The sequence below is a fragment of the Peromyscus maniculatus genome, chromosome 13 (assembly GCF_049852395.1).
Source record: "Peromyscus maniculatus bairdii isolate BWxNUB_F1_BW_parent chromosome 13, HU_Pman_BW_mat_3.1, whole genome shotgun sequence".
Taxonomy (NCBI): domain Eukaryota; kingdom Metazoa; phylum Chordata; class Mammalia; order Rodentia; family Cricetidae; genus Peromyscus; species Peromyscus maniculatus.
In genome coordinates this window covers 43,547,023-43,570,194 of record NC_134864.1, presented here as the reverse complement: position 1 = coordinate 43,570,194, position 23,172 = coordinate 43,547,023, and the positions used below count along the sequence as shown (strand labels likewise).

The window sequence follows — 23,172 nt, the reverse complement described above, 5'->3', positions numbered from 1 at the left end:
TTACAATTCATAATAGTAGTAAAATTAGTTATGAAGTAGCTATTAAAATAGTTTTATGATTGGGGGTCCCCACAACATGAGGAACTTGTTTTTAAAAGTTGGCAGCATTAGGAAGTTTGAGAACCACCGCTTTAGAGGGTTAAGTTCCAGCTCATAAACCAATTTGACCAATGAGTTGCAGATGAATAAAAGAAGGGTTGAGAGATGATAAAATCAGTTTGGTCTCAAAACCAAAGCATGGTGATTAATGTCTGCTGAGGTAGAAGAGGTGGTTATACCAAATGTGGAATATCATTTCACTTCTCATTGTCCCAGCCCAGTCCAGTAAGCCCACGGGAGTACATGGCAGCCAACAGACTCCCATAGCAAATGCCGCTTTAATAGACAGCTGTGCAGATCCTACCCCTAGTGAGCGGCATGACTTAGGGTGAGCCTCTGATGTTCCATGTCTGCTCCTCAACTCAAGTTCTACACAAGCAAGGTCCTCTCAGATCACTACCAAAAGGCCAAACCCACTCCCACGCCTGTAACCCATAAAAGCTGTAATGGCTTGTGCCTTACACCCCAAATCTCATCAACTAGTAACATTATAGCAATCAAATGGGCTCATTTTCTCATTCTGACCTAATTTAAATGTGAAAGATGTACAGTGTGATCTGTAGAGAAGAGACACTGACTTACTCTGACACACTGAAAATATTTTCTCCATAAAAATTACTGTAAAATATTTTTAACTAATTTGTAAAGGAACAGTTCAGACAGACAGTAACAGAGACCAGATTAAATACTGATACAGTCTATTGGCAGGGAGTTGTAATCATATGAAATCATATATGCAACAGTATACGAAATAAATATGAATACAAGGTTAATCCCATAATTATGAGGGCTATTATCTGTTTTCCACTTTTGAGTTCTGCATCCACAACTTAACAGATCAGAATACTTAGAAAAAAACCATTCCATCTGTTCTATATGTTTTTTCTTCCCTTCTGCCATCATCCTAGTAATATTTTCTTGATACTTGCACTGTATTGGCATGGTAGCTAGTCTAAGGACAATGTAAAGCATACAGGAGCACACACAAACATTACATCATTCAATCTTGTTCTATGATGCACTTAACCACCAGTAGAGTTCAATGAAGGGGGGGGGTTCTTGGAACAAATTCTCAGTGATACTGAGGGCAGACCATATGCATGCTTAAAGAAGAGAACAAAGCAGGTGTGGCAATTGTTATTGCAAGGAATGGGTTAACTCTGCAGCTCTAAATCCTAAACAAAAGAGAAGTAGCATGCCCAGGCTTGGGGTGAGTGGACTAATGTACATGGCCCTTTCGACAGTGTTCATTGATTTTTAGCACCATAAAAAGTCACATAAAACTTAGTTAGGAATCCTAGGTTTGGGACAATTGTTTCCTGACATTTTTTTTTTGTTTTTTGTTTTTTTTTGTTTTGGATTTTTCGAGACAGGGTTTCTCTGTGTAGCTTTGCGCCTTTCCTGGAACTCACTTGGTAGCCCAGGCTGGCCTCGAACTCACAAAGATCCGCCTGGCTCTGCCTCCCGAGTGCTGGGATTAAAGGCGTGGGCCACCACCGCCCGGCATTTCCTGACATTTTTAAAAAGATTTTATTTTTTAAAATGTTTGCCTGAATATATACGTCTGTGTACCACATGGGTGTGGTTTGCAGAGTGCCTGTGGAGGCCGGAAGGCATCGGATCCTGTGGAATCGTAGTTACAGACAGCTGCGACCTTCCATGAGTGTACTGGACATTGTCCCCAGGCCCTGTGCAAGAGCGGCCCGGGGACTTAACCCATGAGCCATCTCTCCACTCCCAACCCCTTCCGTTTTATTTTTCTTTTCAAAATTTCTACAGTAACTAACACTTATTAGCAGTTTCTGAGAAACCCAAAGCTAAGTTAAACTCAGAAGTCCTTCAGATTCTACTCTGAGTGGATCATCTAGGTCACATTACTTTAGCCAGAAGGTAAATGAATGGTTCCCCACAATGTGTCTCACAAAGCAGTGAGTTAGAATCAAGTTAGAAACAAGCTCCTCTTCGGTTTCTTTTCTTTAATGCATGTATGTAGTGAAGTTATCCAAGGGTACCCGAGAGCTCAGGCTAAGAGAGTTTTGTGGTACCATGCCCAAAATGGATAACGCAGGCCTTCCTATGGTCCATTCCTGCAATGTGGGAGCCTAAGCACTCTGTATATCAACGATGCTTACATTTAGGGATGAAAGCTCAAGAGGGCTTTCGTGGAATGTGTAGAAAAGGCTACAGATGGGAGCAGCTGGTCAGTGTGAATGGGATAAAGAGTCCAGACAAGAAATTCACCAGACGTGCAGGTTCTCGTTGGTAAGATTTATTCCAGTAAAGCACGGAGCAGCCAGCAGTCAAATGAAGGAAAGAAAGAACAGCCAATCTACTCCAGTCAGAGATAAGCCATGTTATCAGAGCTACTTCTTCCTAAGCTGCCCTTAGAGACGTCTCTGAGCCATCAACTAACTCGTGGTGGTCCTGAAGGGGGAGCTTGAGTTGCTCTATGCTCAGAACACTTGAGATTCACAAAAAGGAAAGTCTACCTCCAACTCTGCAACTGGCGGCTTAGGCAGCTAAACTAGAAAACAAACAACAAAACCAGACAGTCTGACTTCAAAATCTGTATAGGAGTCTCCTTGTGGGCTGCATCCCAGTCATGAATCGTTTAAGCCTGGCCAAGGCAGAATAAGCCAGTGACTTCAATTCTCCTACATCACCACTCAAACAGAAATCTCCCAGCACCAAAAGCCACCTGTGATGGTTAACACTGTCAGTCTGACAGGATCAGAATCATCTAATAGAAAAGCCTCTGGGCACGTCTGTGAGGGACTGTCTAAATTAGGTTAAGTACAGTGGAAAGGCCTTTCTTGAATATGGGTGGCATGGCATCATTTCATGGGTCAAGGGCTTCAAATGGACCGGGGGGGGGGGGGGGGGGGGAGGGGGAGAGAGCGCATGCTGAGCACCAGAATTCATGTTTCTGCTTCCTACCAATTGATATAGCAGCTGGTTACAACTCTTGATGCCCAATTTCCCCACCAGGATGGACTATACCCAGGATCGAAAGCCAGAATAACCTTCTCTCATAGTTAGGAAGGAGAAAAGCAGAGAAAAGTAACTAATGCATGCACTTTGTGCTTTATGAAACCATACAAAACCACAGCTGGAAGACTTCTTCAGGAGTCATGTTGAGTCTCACTCTTCAGTATGGAAATAAGTCATTTTTAAAGAAGACACAGACACAAGCACAAATAATTTTAATGATTTATGCTAAATGAGAGTTAAGTTTAACTCCATTAGGGAAAAATAAAAATTATAAGCATTTGTAGAGAAGAAAGTACAACGTCAAGCTTAACATAAACCAACTCTGGATGCCGTTGCTAGAGTGACCAATGGGGGACTCTACCTGGAGAGTAATGGTCCAACAGACAGTTACGCAGCTATTTCAGAAGTGGATCTATTGCAATCAGAGACCGAAAGTATCCATAAATGGAGACGAGCAAACGGAGCGTTTAGAAGCCTTTGATGCCAGTTCTGGGAAGCAGGAGGCCGAGTGGAAAGGAAAGGCACTAAGGAGCTAGAAGGATGGTAGGCGAGACAGGATGAGCAGCTCCAAAGCAAACGGCAGGGCAGCACAACGAGTCATCCCTAGGCCCTGATGGGAATGGGTGGCTCTGCTGTGCGACTTTAAGTCCAGCAAACAGGCCAAAGTGTCTCCTACATGAACTCAGTCCTTACCTCTCCAAAGCAGCCCCGCTGGCGCACTGAAGAGCCACCCTATGGAAACACTGTGTCTGCAATATCTTAATCCTACTCAGTGAAGCTGAATATAGATCCTGTCTATTCTCAATGAGGACATGCAGGATAGAGAGGATACGCTGCCAGTGTGCACATGCTCACACAGTGCCCTCCCTTCTTCTCTGCCTTGGCTGCTTCCATATCGAGAGGAAGCTCTTCTCACTCATACCTCCATATTTACTTTTATGGCCTGAGTATAGGATATGGTGAAAATGTTAGGAATCACTCCATCTCCAACTTTTGCACACTCACCAACCTAAAAACTTTATAAAGAAACTAAAACTGAGTGAATTCAAGGCCAACTTGGATAACTTAATAAGACTGTCTCAAAATAAATACAGGGTTGGGAGTGTAGCTCAGTTTCCTGGCATGTACAAGGCCCCCACTCCAACCCTAACCCACCAAAAGAAGAGGAGGAGGAAGAGGAAGAGGAGGAAAGATCAAACCTGGTCTGAGGATAGTTTTGTGGTAGGTAACTACCCAGCATGCATAAGATCCTGACTTCCATACCCAGCATCACAAATAAAAGGAAGGAAGGAGAAAAGGAGGAAAAGGAAGGAAGGAAGGAAGGAAGGAAGGAAGGAAGGAAGGAAGGAAGGAAGGAAGGAAGGAAGGAAGGAAGGGGGAGGGGATTAATCCTTACAGAGACTTTAGTTCAGAAAGATTTACCATAAACGAAATGCTTCTTCTAATCTAATGAATTGACGTTGAGTTTTCTAAACTGGCAAGACCTTCTACGAAACACTGACACTAAAATAAGTTACAGAAAAGAGGTGTGCACAAATGCACAGTAGACAGACAGCAAATGTGCACAATAAAAGCATGCACACAAGCATACTGATGATTTCGCCACTAACATCCAATGGTTCAAATCATGATTTCCTAATGTGTATACAGATTTTAAAAATGAATAAACATAAAGGCCAAGAAAATATGAGAAACTAAAATATAATGTAAGAAAAAGATAACTGCAAATAGAACTTTTACTACACTTGATCTTAGGCAAAAGGCCGAGAAGCGATGCAAATAGAACTTTTAAACTATAGTGGCAAACTTAGATAGATGCTCTATTATCATTATATCAAAGGCAGGATAAATCATCCGATGTTAGCGTTAACTAAAAGATGCTATATTAATGATAGACCACTTACAGATTTAACAAGTAGTTCTGATGTCATCTCATTAATTATTAATCTTTGATAGATGCTGATAAAACTGAAAGACAACATGATCAATCAAATATCAGAGGCCACTTGTAAAATGAAAACTTCCTTGCAGTTCCCAGTATGGAACCCCGTGCCTCATGCATGGTTCATGAAGACTATACAGCCCCAACCTCAAGAGAATACAAAATCCTGAAAGCAATTTTGGCATCTGAATGAATTCCTAATCTAGCATCAATTGTTTTATTTAGCAATTAAAGGGGAAAAATACAATGGTTCTACCTATCCATAAAAACTCGAATCATCAAACACATCACAATGGCTGCATTCTCATAAACTATGCATGTTCAGCTTAAAATGTTCATGCATGACACTCAGCTGTCAAGAGGCAGCAATTCAAAGGCCATTACACAGCTGATAAGCCAGGTGGAAGGAGCCATCCAGACTTTGCCCTGCCGAACCCTTTCTGGGCGACAATTAAACAGATCTTCATAGACGATGTATTGGGTACAGAAGCGCTGGTCAGAATCAGGTTTGGCATGGTACGCAACTGTGTTGATGGTCTGAGTCACATCACTGTCTGGCTTGGGCTTTCTACTGAGCATCTTGCCTCCTGCTGCGGCAATGAGCTTAAGGAGGTCATCCTTTGGATGATGTTTGAAGTTTCCCGCCAAAAAGAAGTAGCAGCCATCAAACAGCTTTGGCAACTGAAAGGGCAAGAAAACAATTGTGAGAGGTAGATCAAAATATTTTAGAACACTATACATGAATGAAAGACATAAAATAAGTCAGGAGTCAGTAAGAAGTGCCCTAATGAGGGGCTGGCATAAATTGTACTTCAATCATACTAAATAGATCAGGAAGTGTACTTAGAAATAAGAGGTTTTTATTTTTTTTAAATTTAATGATTTATTTATTCTTATTTTATGTGCATTGGTGTTTTGCTTGCATGTGTGTCTGTATGAGGGTTTCAGATCCCCTGGAGCTGGAGTTACAGACAGTTGTGAACTGCCATGTGGGTGCTGGGAATTGAGTCCAGGTCCTCTGGAAGAACAGCCAATGCACTTAACTCTCCAGCCATGAAAATAAGAGTTTCTTACTTATGATTTTTTTCATCAAATATTCAGCCACTGCCTGATTCCTTTTACTCTCCTAAAATGTCAGATGTGCTTTGTAGTGAAAAACAAAACAAAAACAAAACACAGCAACAACCTGTAGCCAAGCATAGCACTATACACCTATAATCCTATCACTAAAGCTAACCAAGAAAGAGTAAAGCAAGTTCAAGGTCAGCCTGTACTATATAGTGAGACCCTGTCCAAAATTAAAAAAAACAAAACCACAACTTTTCATCAAATTTCCTCCATCAGGATGCTTGTCCACATGGGTAGGATTTAAATCTCTCAAATTCTAAGATAGCCGAAGTAAGCATTAGTAATGCCAGGCTGGATTGCAACTATGAAGGCAGCGTTTTTCCCACACACAGTTCACTTCTGTTCTTCTACATTCAGGTCCCTACATGCTACCGAAGGGCTCCTGGGCAGCCATGGTAGGAGTGTGGCCTCAGGGTTCCAGAGATGCACTGCCAGTACGCAACAGATTATGAAGTCATGGCTACAGATCCAATTAGAAAATGTCTTTGTCATTTCTACCATACTTATATATCGACAGAATAATGGAATATTGTCCATTAAAACTGCAATATGTGGCAATAAAAACATATGGTAACTAAATCCGAGCAGCAGCTGTAACTCTTCTTTCAAGCTACTTCCTGTATCTGAGATTTACCTCAGATTCTGAAAGCTTTATGGGAATGTTCAAGATGCCAAAAATCCATTAACAGTATGAAATTATTACCTTCTGGATTTTACTGCACACCGTGATCATCTTTCAGAATCAAGTGCTTGAAATAAGCACAATTAAAATTTTAATCAGTCACCTGTACTGGCTGAAAGGGCAAAGTTTCCCTGATGGTGATAATGATGTGAAGCCATAAGAACAAGCAAGAAGTATGTAAAAGAAAAATACCAGCTGCTCTCTGTTGAGCCTGCTCCTCTGTGGACCTCCAGGAACTTCATACTTTTCTTCCTGTTCACGTACTTTGCTGTGCAGACAGGCTTTCACCCCTGACAAGAAACGAGGACTAATCAAACAAATAGCAGGTGAACATCTGTGACATCCATCTAAGTTAGTCTCTTCTTCATGGGTGCCCTAAATATCCTAAATATTCTGAAATCTTGAAATCCCAATCATAACAAAAGAAAACACAATAAGGTTAGGGCTGGAGAGACAGTGAAGAGTGTGCCACGAGAGTATGAGGAACTGAGTCTGGATCTCCAGTTGTGTGGCAGTATGTACCTATAATCTCGGTGCTGGGGTTGTGGAGAGCAAGCAGATTCCCCCAGCGGTCAAGGGCCAGTTAGTTTTGCTAAAATGGGAAGCTCCAGGTTCCCAAAGGGACTCTGTCTCAAAAAAAATGGTGGAGGATGACAGAAGAGACCCAGTGTCTGCCTCTGACATCAACACATGTGCGCGCGCGCACATGCAACCCACATAGAAAAAGAAAAGAAAATACAATAAAATTAGCTTTCTGTACTTAAAAAAAAGAAATCCATCCTTCCTTCCTATGGAAGCTTTTAAGCAATGAGTAAGTTCAGTCCAGTCTGGACTGAACATTTAACAATCTGTTCATTTTGCCAGTTGCAAATATGGTCCTGTTAGAGACCCAATGTTGGGAAACTGTATTTGTCCACAGCACCTTCCTCAGCTAGCCACACAACAGGGGCTCAGCAGCACCTGTTAAAACAAATCCTGAGCAGAGCCCATGACATGCCTGGGACCTGACATCACTCCTGTAGAGAAGTTGGCTTGCTATTCTCCGGAGAAAGAATTCTTCCTATGGATTAGGCAAGTGTGCTCACAGTTTCAGCTTAAAAAGCATGCGCTCTTGCTGTCTAGTAAGAAGGAAGAACCTTAGCAGGGACAGTCACCATCAATGGCCTGACTGCATGCTAAAATAACACACCCAAGACCAGTCACATAGGACAATACAACCTGAGCAGCAGCACTTTAGGATGGAGTGTGTGTGTGCGTGCACGTGCGCGCGCGCGTTTGTAACTGCTGGGTTTAATTCGTACAAGTAAATTTGTGATTTAAAGTCAAATGACTTAGTGCTTTGGTATAATTACATAAACTTATAAGACTTAACTTTGTTGCCTGTGGAAAGAAATAAAAGCAGAACTAACAATACCACCTGTCTCACAAGTTTCTATGCACAAAATGCAAGAAATGGGGTAACCCAGACCCACAAACACAAATGCCACTCTCTTGTCAGTAGTTCCTAGCCTCAACTCCTCAGATCTGAGCAGACAACATGTAGTAACCAGAGACACCAGAAAAGTAAAGAGACCTCAGGCAGGGGAGGCCCTTGGTAGAGATTAGCAGGGTACCAGGTAATATGCAGGGAGAATGGATAACAGGAAGGGGATCCAACTAGGGAGGGTGAAGGGAGGTCAACACAGATGGAAGATGAGGGCTGAGGGACAAATAATGCCAATGCTGTTTCATCCAGCATCAAGGAATCATATTATTTTATAACTACCTAAAATTATATACAACACATACATGTATGTATATACATACATACGTGTGAACATATGTATGAGGAAGTTAAACCACTTGGGCTGACAATGTTTCCCCCAAACCACAAACTAACAAAAACCCGAGTACCAGACACAAGAAATCTCCTTTTGAAGAGTTGGTCAGTGTAACATGAATCCTAATCAGGAGTCCTACAGCTAAGAGGTGGCTTCTTCCTTTGTCGCTCTGATCTCCAGGCAAAGTTTATTAGCGTACATAACATATCACCACAGGTCAGGATAGTCCAAATGACTTCCAAAGCAATACAGATTATCAGTGAAGCCCTTGGTTTCCTCTCAGGGCTGGGCCCCAATGCTGAAGAACATTGCATCCATGGGCCACAAGGCTCAGATGACTCAAGCTGAATCTGACCTGAAAGCATTTTCCCTCCAGGATAGCTTTCATGATTCTAGAAAACGCTATGCAAACTGCCAAGAGACATAAGCAATGAACAGTCCTACCCAGCTACAACACCTATGAACCACGACAACTACCAGCATGGCAAGATATGCATGAAGGTGTCAATAAACAGCTGTCTAATTGGACTAAGGCCCCATTCACCAGGAGGGAAACTGTGCCTGGTGTTAGAAACTAGACAGCTTTCTGGGGCTGGTGAGGTCATGGACCTCAGAAAAGAATCTTCTACTGCCCCTTTGCTAGACCAGTATAATTCCTTACTAGGTTTCAAATCTTATCCTTATACCCACTGATAAGTGCAACTACTCTTCCTCATTCAAAGAAGCCTCTCTTTAAAACCGCAACTGGATACAATGTAGAGATCAAAAGACTAAAGGGAGGAGTTCCTGCATCTATGGCTCAGGGAATATCATGGAAGAAGAGCCAGAATACCAAGAAGTATGCTGTGAAATAGGGCAGGAGCAATAGTACTACAATGGACATGTTAACATGGAAGAGGGAAAACGTGAATATAGGCAACTATCATCAGCTTCTCCTAGGATCAGCCTCTCCTAGGGATGAGCCTCTTCATGGGTTGAGCCGTGCAGAGTGGTCAGCCTTGACACCACACACACACACAAACAACAAAAACAGACTCGACAGGTTCTGTTGATATCTCTTCGTGCACACACATACATGAGTGTGTTTAACAGATATAAAGCAAATGAGACTATCAACTTGAGAGTGGGGGCAGTGGAGGGGTTGGGGAAAGGGTGAGTGGGAGGGGCTGGAGGAAGGAAAGGGAGGGAAGAACCAATACAATTCTATTCTGATTAAAGACGTTACAAATAATAAACTTAAAAATAAAGGGTCTAGACAGGCGGTGGTGGCGCACGCCTTTAACCCCAGCACTCAAGAAGCAGAGCCAGGCGGATCTCTGTGTGTTCGAGGCCAGCCTGGTCTACAGAGCGAGTTCCAGGAAAGGTGCAAAGCTACACAGAGAAACCCTGCCTCAAAAAACCAATAAATAAATAAATAAATAAATAAATAAATAAATAAATAAATAAATAAATAAATAAATAAATAAATAAAATAAAAAATAAAGGGTCTATCAAAAGCCTGAAAAACATGATCTCAAGATGGATCTTATAATAAGCTATCTTCATTATAAAAACAAAATCTCCAGACAATTTTCTATTTGTCTTTGAGATTATTTTATTCAATGACCTCAACTTCATCACTGAGAAAACAGGAAAGTAGGAATAATTAAAAAAATAATAATACAATCAGAGTTACAGTTCAAATTCCTAGCTATTTTTAAGTAGTTTGGGATATGAAAATGTGATCTCCTCAAGCACTGCTATCTAAAACCTATCCAGAAGGAATCTGTATCTCTATAAACATACACTAAAAATTAGACACATGTGCTAGAAATACATTAAGATCCTAAGAGGAAAAAACTGCCAGTGACTGGACTCCAATGAAGGGTGACACCTCGGCCTTGACTCTGTCGAGAGCCATAAAAGGCTCATTTCTGGGCAGGCCTGGCCTGGAACCAAGTGTCAGTCTGCTGCTAGCACCAGAAGTGTCCCATGTCCTGCTTGAAATAAACAGAACCGAGTGAGGACGAGAAAACAAAGACCATGGAGGTGACATGTAGGACGATCTCTTCTTCCCAAGAGTGGGACACAGCTCACTTCAGCCTGACCTAGACTTTGTGGGAACTATTCTTAAGCGTTCTTTTCTCTTACTCAAAACTAGAATATAAAAACGTCTATGAGTCAATCTGCAAACATGGAGTAAAAGACAAAAACTGAAGCTCATGACATCTCTCACAAAATCAATCAATCAATCAACAAATGAATGTAGTTTGAGCTTTGATTTGCCACGATCACTTATAAATAAGGAAAGTAGAAGCTGCTGACTTGCTCACACAACCTTCCTCCTTAGGGTCTTCTGCAGCTTTATTATTAAGCACCTACTGTTTACAAACTGAACTAGTCATGTCTCCATAAAGAAGTTCTATATACTTTCTTGTTGCAAAAACTTATCTTGAACTCTCATTAAATTGGAAGGCTTTTATTTTAAGTGAGTTCTTAATTAGAATGAATGTAATTTCACAGCTCCACTGTCCTAATCCATTATAAACTTTCACAGGTACCTATGTTTCAGAGATATGAAGGATGTCAGTAGGATGCCAGGCAGCTCCAGCCAAGGCACACATGATACCAAGGGGCAGGCTCTACTCCTGTTCAGCAACTCCCAGAGCTCAGCATGATTTGCATTTCTGTTACAAAGCCAGTTATGGAACTCGGGTCAAGGATACAGTCGGACACAAGCAGATCCGCGCTTTTGAGATTCACCTTTTCCCTCTCTCCCAATCTAATTACAAACCTTCAGAAGAATAGGTTATATCAGATTGACAGAGAGGCAATTTAAAAGAAAAAAATTCCATTACATTTCACATTTAGTTCAGATATACTAAAAGCAAAAATAATTGGATTTTTTTTTTTAGTAAAAATGTTTGAATGCATACTTATTTCTAAAACACAATTCTAGACCAATTTACCTTTTTTTTTTTTAAATTGCTGCTGAACTATTCTAGAAGTATTAGTGGTTTGGCTGTGGTAGTGAAGTGAAATGTAAAATTTGTAGTGAGGTAGGAAATTGTGCATAGCTAGGGTTTTAATTCTTTCATCTCTGGTATGAAATATTAAATGTTGAGAGGAAAATTAGGATATCATTAAGGAAATATGGAAAAAACAACCTTTCAAATACTTCCTTGGATACAGATGAGTAGACTATGACTAGAAGGGACTTGCTTGTGTGTTGTTTTATTCTTAGTACCTGTAAATCTTTTTGAAAACACCCTCTTTTCATTTATTTTCATTACTACAAAGCCACCACAGCAACATTACTTGATGAAATCTATGGATGCTGTGTAATCTCATAGTCATCCCAGGAACAGATGCATTGTTATAATCCAAATGCATAAGTACTGTCTAATACTCCAAAAATATGAATTCCCCACTATTTAAATAATAAACTAGTAATGAGCACAGGGCCTAACCAAAGAACATTAAAAGAAATGTATTTCTTAACTAGCTAAAACTACACACTAATGGTTTCTGATGAAATTACAGGAAAAAAAAGACAAAACACTACCAAGTACAATTTACTGTATTTTCTCTTTAAAATAGCTTAACTTTATGTTTTTAAAATCATTTTAATTATTTTTTAAGATTTATTTATTATGTATATAGTGTTCTGCCTGCATGTATACCTGCTCTCCAGAAGAGGGCACCAGATCTCATTACAGATGGCTGTGAGCCACCATGTGAATGCTGGGAATTAAACTCAGGACCTCTGGGAAAGCAACCAGTGCTCTCAACTTCTGAGCCCTCTCTCCAGCCCTCACTTAATTATTTTTATTTACTTTGTTATATGTGTGAGAGTGCACACTCAGGTGGAGGTCAGAGGTCAACCTGCAGGCGCTGTTTCCCTCCTACCACGTGGGGCCCAGGGATCAAACTCAGATCATCAGGCTTGACACCTGCTGGGCCACTCTGCTGTCCTATTCCTCTAATTCTAAAGGACCAGTGATGCTGGCACCTTGCCCATGAAAGACCCTGACAACTGTTAGGGACTGCAGCTCCCACCTCTGTTTTACTCTGTGTGCTGGTCCCTGTACTCAGCAAGACTGGTGTGGTTGGTGTTCCTTACCTGCAGTGGGCATTCTGTAGAAAGAAGCTGCAAACACTTAGTGTGGAGATGCTCAGACTACTCTAGAAATGCAGTGCTGGGCTCATGACCTTGGTTCCAACATTTTTGTAAACTAATGAATATTTCTTCTTGTTCTATATGTGTTTAAAATCACCATAGTTCTTCCACTATACCTTTCATTAACATTGGAACGACATTAAAATTTGGACCTGGATAAAGATCCCCCTCCAACTGTTTTCTCTAGATCATCTTTTTGCATCTGGAATGGTGAACAGCTTTGTATTACCTGTAATACTTGTAATACTTGGGGACTATTTTAATACTTGGGGACTCACCAACACAAAAACGTGAGAAATATACTCTGCTTACTCAAAGAGCTCCTTGTTTACAGTATGCAGCTGAACCGAGAAGGCAGAGAACCACAAGCTTGGTCTCAGCTGGGAGCATGTTCATCTGCATCTCAAATCCCAAGATACTCCACATGGCTACAAAGGCTTTTTAAATACTGACTTGGGGATTACAAAATTTTAGCATGTAAAGCAAATTCAAAAATGTAGAATCCACAACAATAGGATTTACTGTGCATTATTTCCGTTTCAGAGAACTAAAGCACAATGTAGTTGGCTGGCTCAAAGCCATTTAGCTAGTACATGTGGTAGAATGGGAATCTGAACCCAAGACTGCTTAGCTTTTTAAAGCCTGTGCATTTTTCATAAAAATATATTTTTTGGTATGCAAGCTAAACCTTGGACTGTGAAAGGCGTGACTGTGAATATATCAAATGATTTTAAGCTGCTTTGAGTGTTCCAAGAAGTTGCATAATATTAAAAAAGAAAATGTTAGCAACTGAATACCCCATTTCTCCCAAAGTGGAGAGCTGTCGATAGACTCTTCCCTTCCTTTAGGATTGTAAATGTGCATTAAAATCCAACCACAAGTCGGGACTAGAGAGATGCTTCAGAGGTTCAGAGCCCTTGCTGTTCTTTCAGAGGATAAAAGTGAGATTCCACACCCATATCAGGCAGCTCACAACTGCCTGCACTGCACATCTGGAGGGTCCCATGCCTCTTCTGGCCTCTGTGGGCACCTGCACACACATGCTCATACACACATATAAATAAAAATACATCTTAAAAATTGAACACTTCATAAACTTCCCATAATTCCCTATTTGTATGATGATTAATTTGTTGGTTTTGCCTGTGTTTTGGTGTTCAAATATCTTTCCCCCAGTTTTTAAGATTGTATCATTTGAGTTTGCTGAGCTGAAGTCCTAAATCTTATTATTCCAACTTATAAATTATTGTTTATAATATTTATTATATTGGCACGCAATAAAGTATTTTAAATAATTGATGGCTAAAATGCTATCTGATGTAGCTACTACTAATATATTAACTTTGGCTGGGTATGATGGCTCACATCTGGAATTTCAACACTGGAGAGACTGAGGCAGGACTGCTATGAGTTTGAGGCCAGCCTGGATTGCACAGTAAGTTCCAGGAGAGCCTCAGCTAAAGAGTGAGACCTTGTTTCAAAAGAAAGGGGAGTGTATGTGGAATGATGTTTACTGTATATTGAAAATGAGACTCAAAATTTGTGACTAGGTCAAAATCCTATCTTAGCAACAATGCCCAGTATGCTGACCACATACTGTTTGTATACAAAATGTGAACCTAAAAGGTAACAGCATTCTAGCAAAATCATCAACAAACTCATTCTTTGATATCTAAGCTATTATTTTCATTTGTATCACTGAGCATATGTACCCATCCACTCCTAATTCTATCTGCAGAGCAGTCCAATCTTTAGCTGAATACCAGTGCAACAATGCCTACTGTATCAGGAGTAGCCAGCAGACAATTACAGAATAAGGCGGTTGGTGCCTATGGGGGCTGCTTTATCTGTTTGGAAGGTTTATTTGGCTGATTATTTTAATTCTCCCAATGGTATCTGTTGATTCTAACAATGTGCCGTTGCCAGTTAACAGAACACAGCCTGGATAGGTAGAGTTTGCTAAGTAAGGCCGGGGAGATGTGAGACAGAAAATATCCGGGAGGGTAGCATGGTTTCCTATCGAAAGGGACCAGTGCTTATGCCCTAGCTCACACAATCTTCAGCTCTACAGCAGTTGATAAGTAACCTTAAGTTTTGTTTTGTTTTGTTTTTTTTTTTTTTTTTGAAAAAAACAAGAGGAACATTTACAAGTTGGAATGAATCCAGATCCTGTTTCCTGAAGACCAATGTTGATGGCTGTGCTCAAGTCCACAGTTACAGCCTCCTCTGCAGGCTTCACGCCATGGAGTCACAAGGTGTAAGAACAGAGTCCAGAAATGTTCCTTTGGTACGGATGTCTTACTAACAATGTGTGACAGCCTGACATTCACCCCACTCTAGTACAACGCACACAGAACTAAATAACATGCTGTGGCAAGTTACCAGGGTGTGTCACTGTCACTGTGGCGTTGAAACACATGGAAATACAAAAGGACCACCCTATATCTAGGGCTGTGTTTCAAGTTCATCCTTCAGCCATTTTCTGTACACCATCCTGAAGCAAACCATGTATTTTTACTGTAAAACTGATGTGAACCATGATCTTTAAGGGACAGAACCACAAGGTAATACATGCAGATTTTGTGAATGGGCATAAGGTTCTCTGACATCCATTTTTGCTATGTAAAAACAGTAAATGACCCTTTTCCTTGCAAGAGGTAAGTAAAAGAATCAGTGTGATTGTTGCACATGGGAGAATGTAGTGGAAAGTAAGTCTTCATTTGCGGTCATCATAAACCCAAAATCTTCTGGGGACTCTGCCCATCCTCATCTTGCTTTTCTGATCACTTCATCTCTATTTTTCTTCTAAGTCTGTCGTGAGTTTGTGATACAGTTCTGCTGGACTGATGTAGCCATCACCATCCTTGTCCAAGACTTGGAACACTGGACAGATTTCTTTGCTATCTGTATGTTTCACTTTTCTAGCCATCCTGGTCTAAGGCTTTAGGAAGTGGATGGTGCCGATCCCAATAGGATCTACTTCACGGATCAGATACTGAAAGTCAGCTTCTCCTGGGTTTTGACATAGTGACCTCATGACAATCCCAAGTCCTTTGGTTTTGATGGTGTCGTTGCCATCTTTATCAGATAAAGAGAAAGGTGCCTTGAATTCAGCAATCTGTTCTTCATCTAGGTGACCAGCCTTAGTGTGAGCAAGGGAGGAACAGAGCCGGAGAGGGTGGCTGCATCAGCACAGGGACTGTGACCACAGGGGGCAGCCACTGCTGCTGCTAACCCACAGGTGTGCTGGGCTAGCCTCTGCTAGCCCAGGACTCCCAGGAAAGTTCAGTGCTCTAATCACAGGGACTGAGTTAAAGAAACATTCTCCTGAAGCTCTCACACCACCCAGAATCAGTTCAGGAAAACCGAGCAGTTCCAGGTCTAGAACTGTGTGATGGTAACAAAGTCCTTCTCTAAAGCTGCTACCACAGCACAGAAAAGCCGGGGAAGTTCTGCAGCTGAGTGGCATCTACTCCTCAGGTTGCAACTCCAATGCCTAGTCAGATCAAACAGACTACAGAAATCCTCAGAGATTTCAATGGTTTTCCTGGGGACACAACTGAGATCAAAACTCAGATAGCTTCCAACTCCTCATTAGCTTTTCCTTCAGTCTTTTTCTTGGGTATAAAAAAAAAAAATCACCTCAAGAAACATCAGCTATCTCTATTTAGAGGAGATATGTCCCATTTCTCTTACCGTAGACCACATGACCCATTTATTAAGAATTAAACAGGAAAACAGTCATTTTTGAGAGACTAGCCAAAAAGCACAATGCATGGTAAAAAGTGCTGAGGATTCAGCCAGAAGAAGGGTTAGAGAACAATAAAACATTTATTGTTTTCAATTGCCTTCAATGGGTCAAGGAGTTTATCTAATCTGATGCCAAAATTGCCACTGTCAAACTGGCACCCCAAGTTCCAGAATGAAGACACACTATCCAATAGATATTTGCCACAACCCAAACTTCAATCCTTGTGAACCTCCTTTGAGATTAATCAAATAAACGATCCACTAAGCAAGTAAACGAACATACATGAGATACTCTAAACTTGCAGTAATTAAACAACAGTGTAATATCAGCAATGAGATGAAAGAATCAACCAGCCAAATATTATTTATTAATATAATGGATATTTGAAACTTTTACTTATTGCACAGAAATTAGGCAAATGGCAACAAGAATTCTTAACTTACTTCCCATTTGGAGGTTTTTTGTAATCTCTAAAATATAACTTACAAACATTCCTATTCATTAGCTTATATAAAGTATAATATATGCCATAATTCCTAATCTTTATATTTACATCATTAGTTTAAAAACAAGTCATTTACCAACAACTTAATGCTACTTCTTCATATTTATTTCAATTATTTCTTATCCATCTTAAATTTTAATAAAGCCCAACATTATGCTATCATTTGCTATTGAAAGTTTGGCAGAAAGATACTTATATTTTTCCTTTTGAAGAAAAAAGCAAATTCAAGATCATAGTTTTGCTTGTTTTCTCCACTAATAATTTTCAAACTAGACTGACTTGATAGTTATATATGTAAACACAGATTTCTCCATCTGCCATAACTGTACATAGTCTGAATGTGTCAAGAGTCCCCATTCTCATATAATGTACACTTTATTTCATCTTCATTACCTTGAACATTTTCTACTAAGATTTTCCCTGGAGCTACCACTTTGCAGGGATGAGGCAATAAGTCACTTGTACAGACAGACTCTGAGGCCAGCTCGATTCTTGACCATGCCTACTATCTCATGCTAGTTTTCTTTTGGCCTGGAAACTGCATAGTTTTCTATGTATGCAGGAGAAGCACAGTTCCCAAAGTACTAAATAACTCAAAATCATTCACAGAAAGTCTTTAGAGCAGCTCTGGCCACCTTGGCAAGGCCAGGGGTCTCTGCATATTCAGGCAGCTTATGATTGTCAGGGCTACTCAGTATTTTTAAAAAAGAGATTTCTACTATACAGAAAAGCATCCCTTTAGCATCTGTTCCTGTCTCCAGCTCATAAAAACATAATTTGTAGATATATCTTCATTTTAGATACACCAATGATCATCAATTTATATTGAGCTGAGTAATTTTTCTGAAGCTTGGGAGAAAAGGATCAACAAAGGAAATAGAGTAAAAAGGAGTGCCCTTGAACCCTGTCTTAGTTAGGGTTTCTATTGCTGTGAAAAGACACCATGACCACATCAACTCTTATAAAAGAAAACATTGAATTGGGTGTGGGGGGGGGGTTCACTAACAGTTTCAAAGGTTCAGTCCATTATCATGATGACAGGAAGCATGCCAGCAGGCAGGCAGACATGGTGCTGGGCTACAGCTTGATATGCAGGCCACAGGAAGACAACTGAGACACTGGGTGGGATCCTGAGCATAGGAAACCTCAAAGTCCACCCCCACAGTAACACACTTCCTCCAACAAGGCCATAGCCACTCCAACAAAGCCATACCTTCTAATAGTGCCATGTCCTATGAGATTATGAGTGCCAACTACATTCAAACTACCACAAACCCACAGCTACACAAAATTATGAAAGAATACATCAACATGAATAGAACTAAAAGATACAGATTTGTAGAGTGTTCATAGGAAGAGAAGGCCTGTCTTACATGGAAAGCAAAGAAGTGTCTTCACTTTCTTCAAAAGCTAGAGAAGTACAAAGTCATGGATTTTAACAAGCTCTTATTGTTCTGGGGCTCCTGGCTCTTCCCAACTGAAAGCATGGAATTAAATATCATTCTCAGTCAACAGATTTCCTTTAAGAAAGTTAGAATATATAAACATCACTCCACGTCAAAACCATGAGTCTGAATAGATATGGCATTAGAACTAAACTAGGAATTTATGTCACTCAGAATGGCAATAAATAAACATCCATGGAATTCCTGTCTGATTCAGTTAAAAATTGACACTCAGGCTGTAACACCAAAGGAATCTTCCTTTGCAAATGTGTTTATATTAGAATTTTTAGTCGAGTAAATAGACTATGATTGAACTACACTTAAAAAAACTCACACGTTCTACACAAAGACAAAATGGAAGCTAACAAAGCACACTGTCACCACCATCTCTCAAGAGTCAGGTGGCAGGTAAGCAACAGAGAAATGAGCTCACTGGATGAGATGAATGAATGAAAAAGGAAGGCTCAAAGTGTAAAAGAAAACCTCGATGTTCCATTCATTCTGGCCCAGGTAGGTTTCTCTGTTGCCATGATCCAAAAGCAACATGGGAAGGAAAAGGTTTATTTGGCTTACATGTCCTGATCACATCCTCATCACTGAGGAAGTCCGGGCCTGCATTTAGGGACGGGATGGGGTGGAGGTGGGACACATGGCACACCACTAGTATCTGGAGAGAGGAACTGGAGCAGAACAATGGAGGAATATTGCTTCCTGGCTTACTTTCCCTTATCTGGCCCAGGCCCACCTTCCCAAGGGTAACACCAATGACAGGGAGCGGGGCCCTTCCACTATAATCATTAATGAAGAAATGCCCCACTGACTTCCCCAAAGGCGAATCTGATGAAGGTATTTTCTCACCTTAGATTCCCCCTTCCCAGATGACCCTAGCTGTGTCAAGGGATAAAAAAACTAACCAGCACAAGTTATCATAAACATCCAGTTTGGAATGTCACTGAAAATACTGTCATAGGACAGTAGATTTTATCCTAAGTACTACTTAGTAATCTGCAGTGGGATAATGCTCTTGTACACTGCAAAGATTTGTCACTCCTATTGGTTTAATAAAACGCTGATTGGCCAGTAGCTGGGCAGGAAGGGGAAGGCTGTAAAGAGGTAAGGCAGAGACTGAGTCGCCAGCCAGACACAGAGGAAGGGAGATGAGAATGCGGGACTGAGAAAAGGAACCAAGCCACATGGCTAAACATAGACCAGAATTATGGGTAAATTTAAGCATAGGAGTTAGTTATAAGCCTGAGCAATAGGCCAAACAGTTTGTAATTAATATAAGCCTGTGTGTGTCTGAATAACTGTGGGACCAGGCAGGACAGAAACTTCCGTCTACAGTAATCATTTACTTTTTTCATATACTTCATGTTAATATTCTAGTTATAAGTGTATTTATACATATATACTTCTTGAGACAAAATGCTGAATTTATTTTATGTAATGCATACAAAAAAGCAAACTAATCCCATCACAAAATGTATTAGTATACCATAAAAATGTTTTAAACAAAACTTGGTTATTAGTACTGATACCTGTACTGTGAATAATATCAAAACTGTCCCTTTGTTTAAAGAACAAATTTGTCTAATATCCAAAGATTCTCCTGATAATTAGAAAACTTATGCTCAGTGTTTTTCAGTCAAATATTTAACTTTCTAGATCTGCAAAACAAACTTAAAAGCTCTATTATGGTAGGTAGGAAACATTACAAATACAGGTTTTAAATTCTCTTTTTAAGATCAAAGCCCTGAGCAGTCTAACTAATCTTTGGAAAAGACAAAAATGAAAAACATTTTCTAGTTGGTATTAGAATGTGAAGGTTTGAGTTTATTGCTAGAGGATGTAGATATAATACAGTAGGTAGATATTCTTTTGAAAACTGTTAAAAATGAATTAGAATATAGGCACCCTTGACTGTAATCCCAGCATTCATACTCAAGGCACAGGCAGGAAAAAGGAAGTCCATTTCAAAACAGGAAAACGATCGTCTTCTGCAGGCCCCCCATCCCCCGCACCCATGTATTTTCTGGGTGTACTCATATACCGACAGTTGTCCTGATAAGATAAAGACACATTGTTTTAGTCCTACCCAGGTCATTCTCCTCTTCTTGCTACTGTAACACAGACGCGTTTTCATTCCACTTGTATTGCCTACTTTAAGTAAATTATCAGAAAAATGGGTCCCCCCACAACTTGGTTTTTCGAGATAGCGTTTCTCTGTGTAATAGCTCTGGCTGTCCTGGAATTCACTCTGTAGACCAGGCTGGCCTAGAACTCAGAGACCTGCCTGCTTCTGCCTTCCAAGTGCTGTGATTAAAGGCAGGGACCATCACTGCCTAGCAAAATAGTCCTTTTTGATGAAATAATCTTTTTCTCTCTTTTTTTAAAAATATTTTTTATTATTAAATAATGAATCTTTGATGGGAGACTTCTTTTTTGCTGTTTGTTAACTTGCTTGATAGAGAGTCTATTCAGAACAGCTAGCCAGGAACTCTCTGTAGCCAAGGATAGCTCTGAATTCCTATTCCTCTTGCCTCAGCTTTCCAAATGCTGGAGTACAGGCCTGTGCCACCTTGTCCCACTCAATGAGACTTCTGGACACATCCGTTCCTAATCAGTCTTACTTTACAGAAATGTTTTGGTATCTATTTAAATTTTATTAGTTGGCAAAGTTTATTGAGCAAAACAGAAGTTACATTAATCTTTAAAACTCTATAGCACTTTTAAAAGGAACTCTAATAGGAAAGAATGACTCTGTTAAGCTGATCATGAGGTTACTTGGTGGCTGTCTCTTTAAGAGTCCATCACTCAAATCAACCAACCAATCAGAAAACAACACTAAAGAGTATCCTCCCTGCTCTTCCTTACTCAGTTCACAGACAAAAGTCTGGAGCAGTGGTTCCCAACCTGTGGCTATGAGCCCTGTGGGGGTTGAAGGATTCTCTCACAAAGGCCACCTAAGACAATCCTACATATCAGATGTTTATATCTCATAATAGTAGTAAAATCACAGTTATGAAGTAGCAGTGAAAATAATGTTATGGTTGGGGTCAGCACAGCATGAGGAGCCATATTAAAGGCATTAGGAAGTTCGAGAATAACTGGTCTGGAGTAAAACCTAGCACAGTGAAGTGGGAAACAGTTGGAGAGACAGGCAGATTTCCAGACGGTGCTGAGCCTGTCCCACAATCTCCGAGTGCCTGGTTCACTGAAACTCCAGGACACGGTCCAGGACACGGTCTCAAAAAGAAAGGTGGGAGCCTCATACACCTGCCATCAACTTCTCACCTCCACACACAAGGACATGGACACACGTGATGAAAAATTCTTCTTTGGTTTATGGAAAACACCATAAAAAGCCAATATTAAAGTTTATAAGTAGTCATTCCAATTAACAAGTTTATCTACCAACAAACTAATGCTTAGAATCTTACACAAGAAAGTTTTAGTAAGTCATGCATCTTGATAATTAATTTTGAAATGAGTAATCCCCTTCATTTTTCTCTAATATATATGATTTTCAGACAGTTCTGAAGTGCTCTGAAATATTTTCCAATAAAAATAGAGGTGGCACTAAAACCAGACTGGGGAATCTCTGTTATGAAAGAAAGACCTTGAGAGCATATGACTTTGATAATCCCAGTGATCTAGTGACTACCCAAATACTTGCCTCAAACTTGGAACTTATTTCTCCGTGGGCTCTATATCAGAAAATATGAACAAATGAACTTTAATCAGAGATCCTATCCATCCTTTACTCTAAAGGAACCATCAGCATTAGGAAATACATTCACTACTATGAGAATCACCAAATATCACACTCTTCAGTCAGCTTGAGTCTATCCGAGATTCTATAAAAATGACATGGCCAAGCCATTAAAGTAACAAAACTCACATTTCCTACAGAAGGTAAATTTTATGGAAATGGATCATAGACTGTACATGTATCCAAATGTCAGTTCAGCAAACTCTTAAGAAATAGACTCAAAGTTCAGAAACAGATTATTCAAAATCCCACACTCTTTCTTTATTAGTAAGATCTTGTTATTATGAAAATTGACTAATTCTAACCACTGGCAATGGTTCTGGCCTAGGTGTGGTACAAAAGAAGCCATGACCTTGGAGGCATTTTAAGTTTTTAAATACTGAGACTCAGAGACTTACTAGAGACTAAAAAAGGTAAAATAAAGTTCAAACTAGACATATTGTCAATCAATTATCATGCTTCTCAAGCTGGTTTTGACTGGTAACAACTATTAACAGAGAATGAGGAGAAAAGATGGAGTGGTGTCTCATCATGGTGAATCACATCCCAGAGAACTGACTAGTACCATAGGGAGCAAGTGGAAGCCGATTTTAAGAGGACATGAATGCTGATGGCTGACATCAAACTGCTCTTCAAATCAAATCAACTGCAAACTTAAGATTTTGATAATCACTATACCACAAGGCCTTCAAAGCACAAAGCCAATATTTTTAATGAATTTTAATATACAATGTTTCTTAAAATCAACATACTCATTCTTCTGCTTTGGTATAATTATCATTACAGGAGACTGCAGTGTCCAGTATCAGCATCCAGCTCTAGAAGATTAATAAATCACAACACAGAGCAACTCCATGTGCACAGATGTGTGTGGCAGG

At 40.1% G+C, this 23,172-nt stretch overlaps 1 protein-coding gene across 5 annotated transcripts in view; it reads right to left on the bottom strand.

The window, feature by feature from the left end:
• Positions 1-5,222: 5,222 nt before the first annotated feature.
• Positions 5,223-23,172, bottom strand: part of Bard1 (BRCA1 associated RING domain 1) — a 74,614-nt gene continuing 56,664 nt past the window's right edge. For all 5 annotated transcript variants that reach the window (XM_006972245.4, XM_042260171.2, XM_076550170.1 and 2 more), the window contains 2 exons: positions 7,035-7,132; positions 5,223-5,713 (listed from right to left, as the gene is read on the bottom strand). In XM_006972245.4, the coding sequence (XP_006972307.2) occupies positions 5,381-5,713; positions 7,035-7,132 (431 nt within the window). In that variant the 3' untranslated portion in view covers positions 5,223-5,380. The remainder of the gene's footprint in view (positions 5,714-7,034; positions 7,133-23,172) is intronic.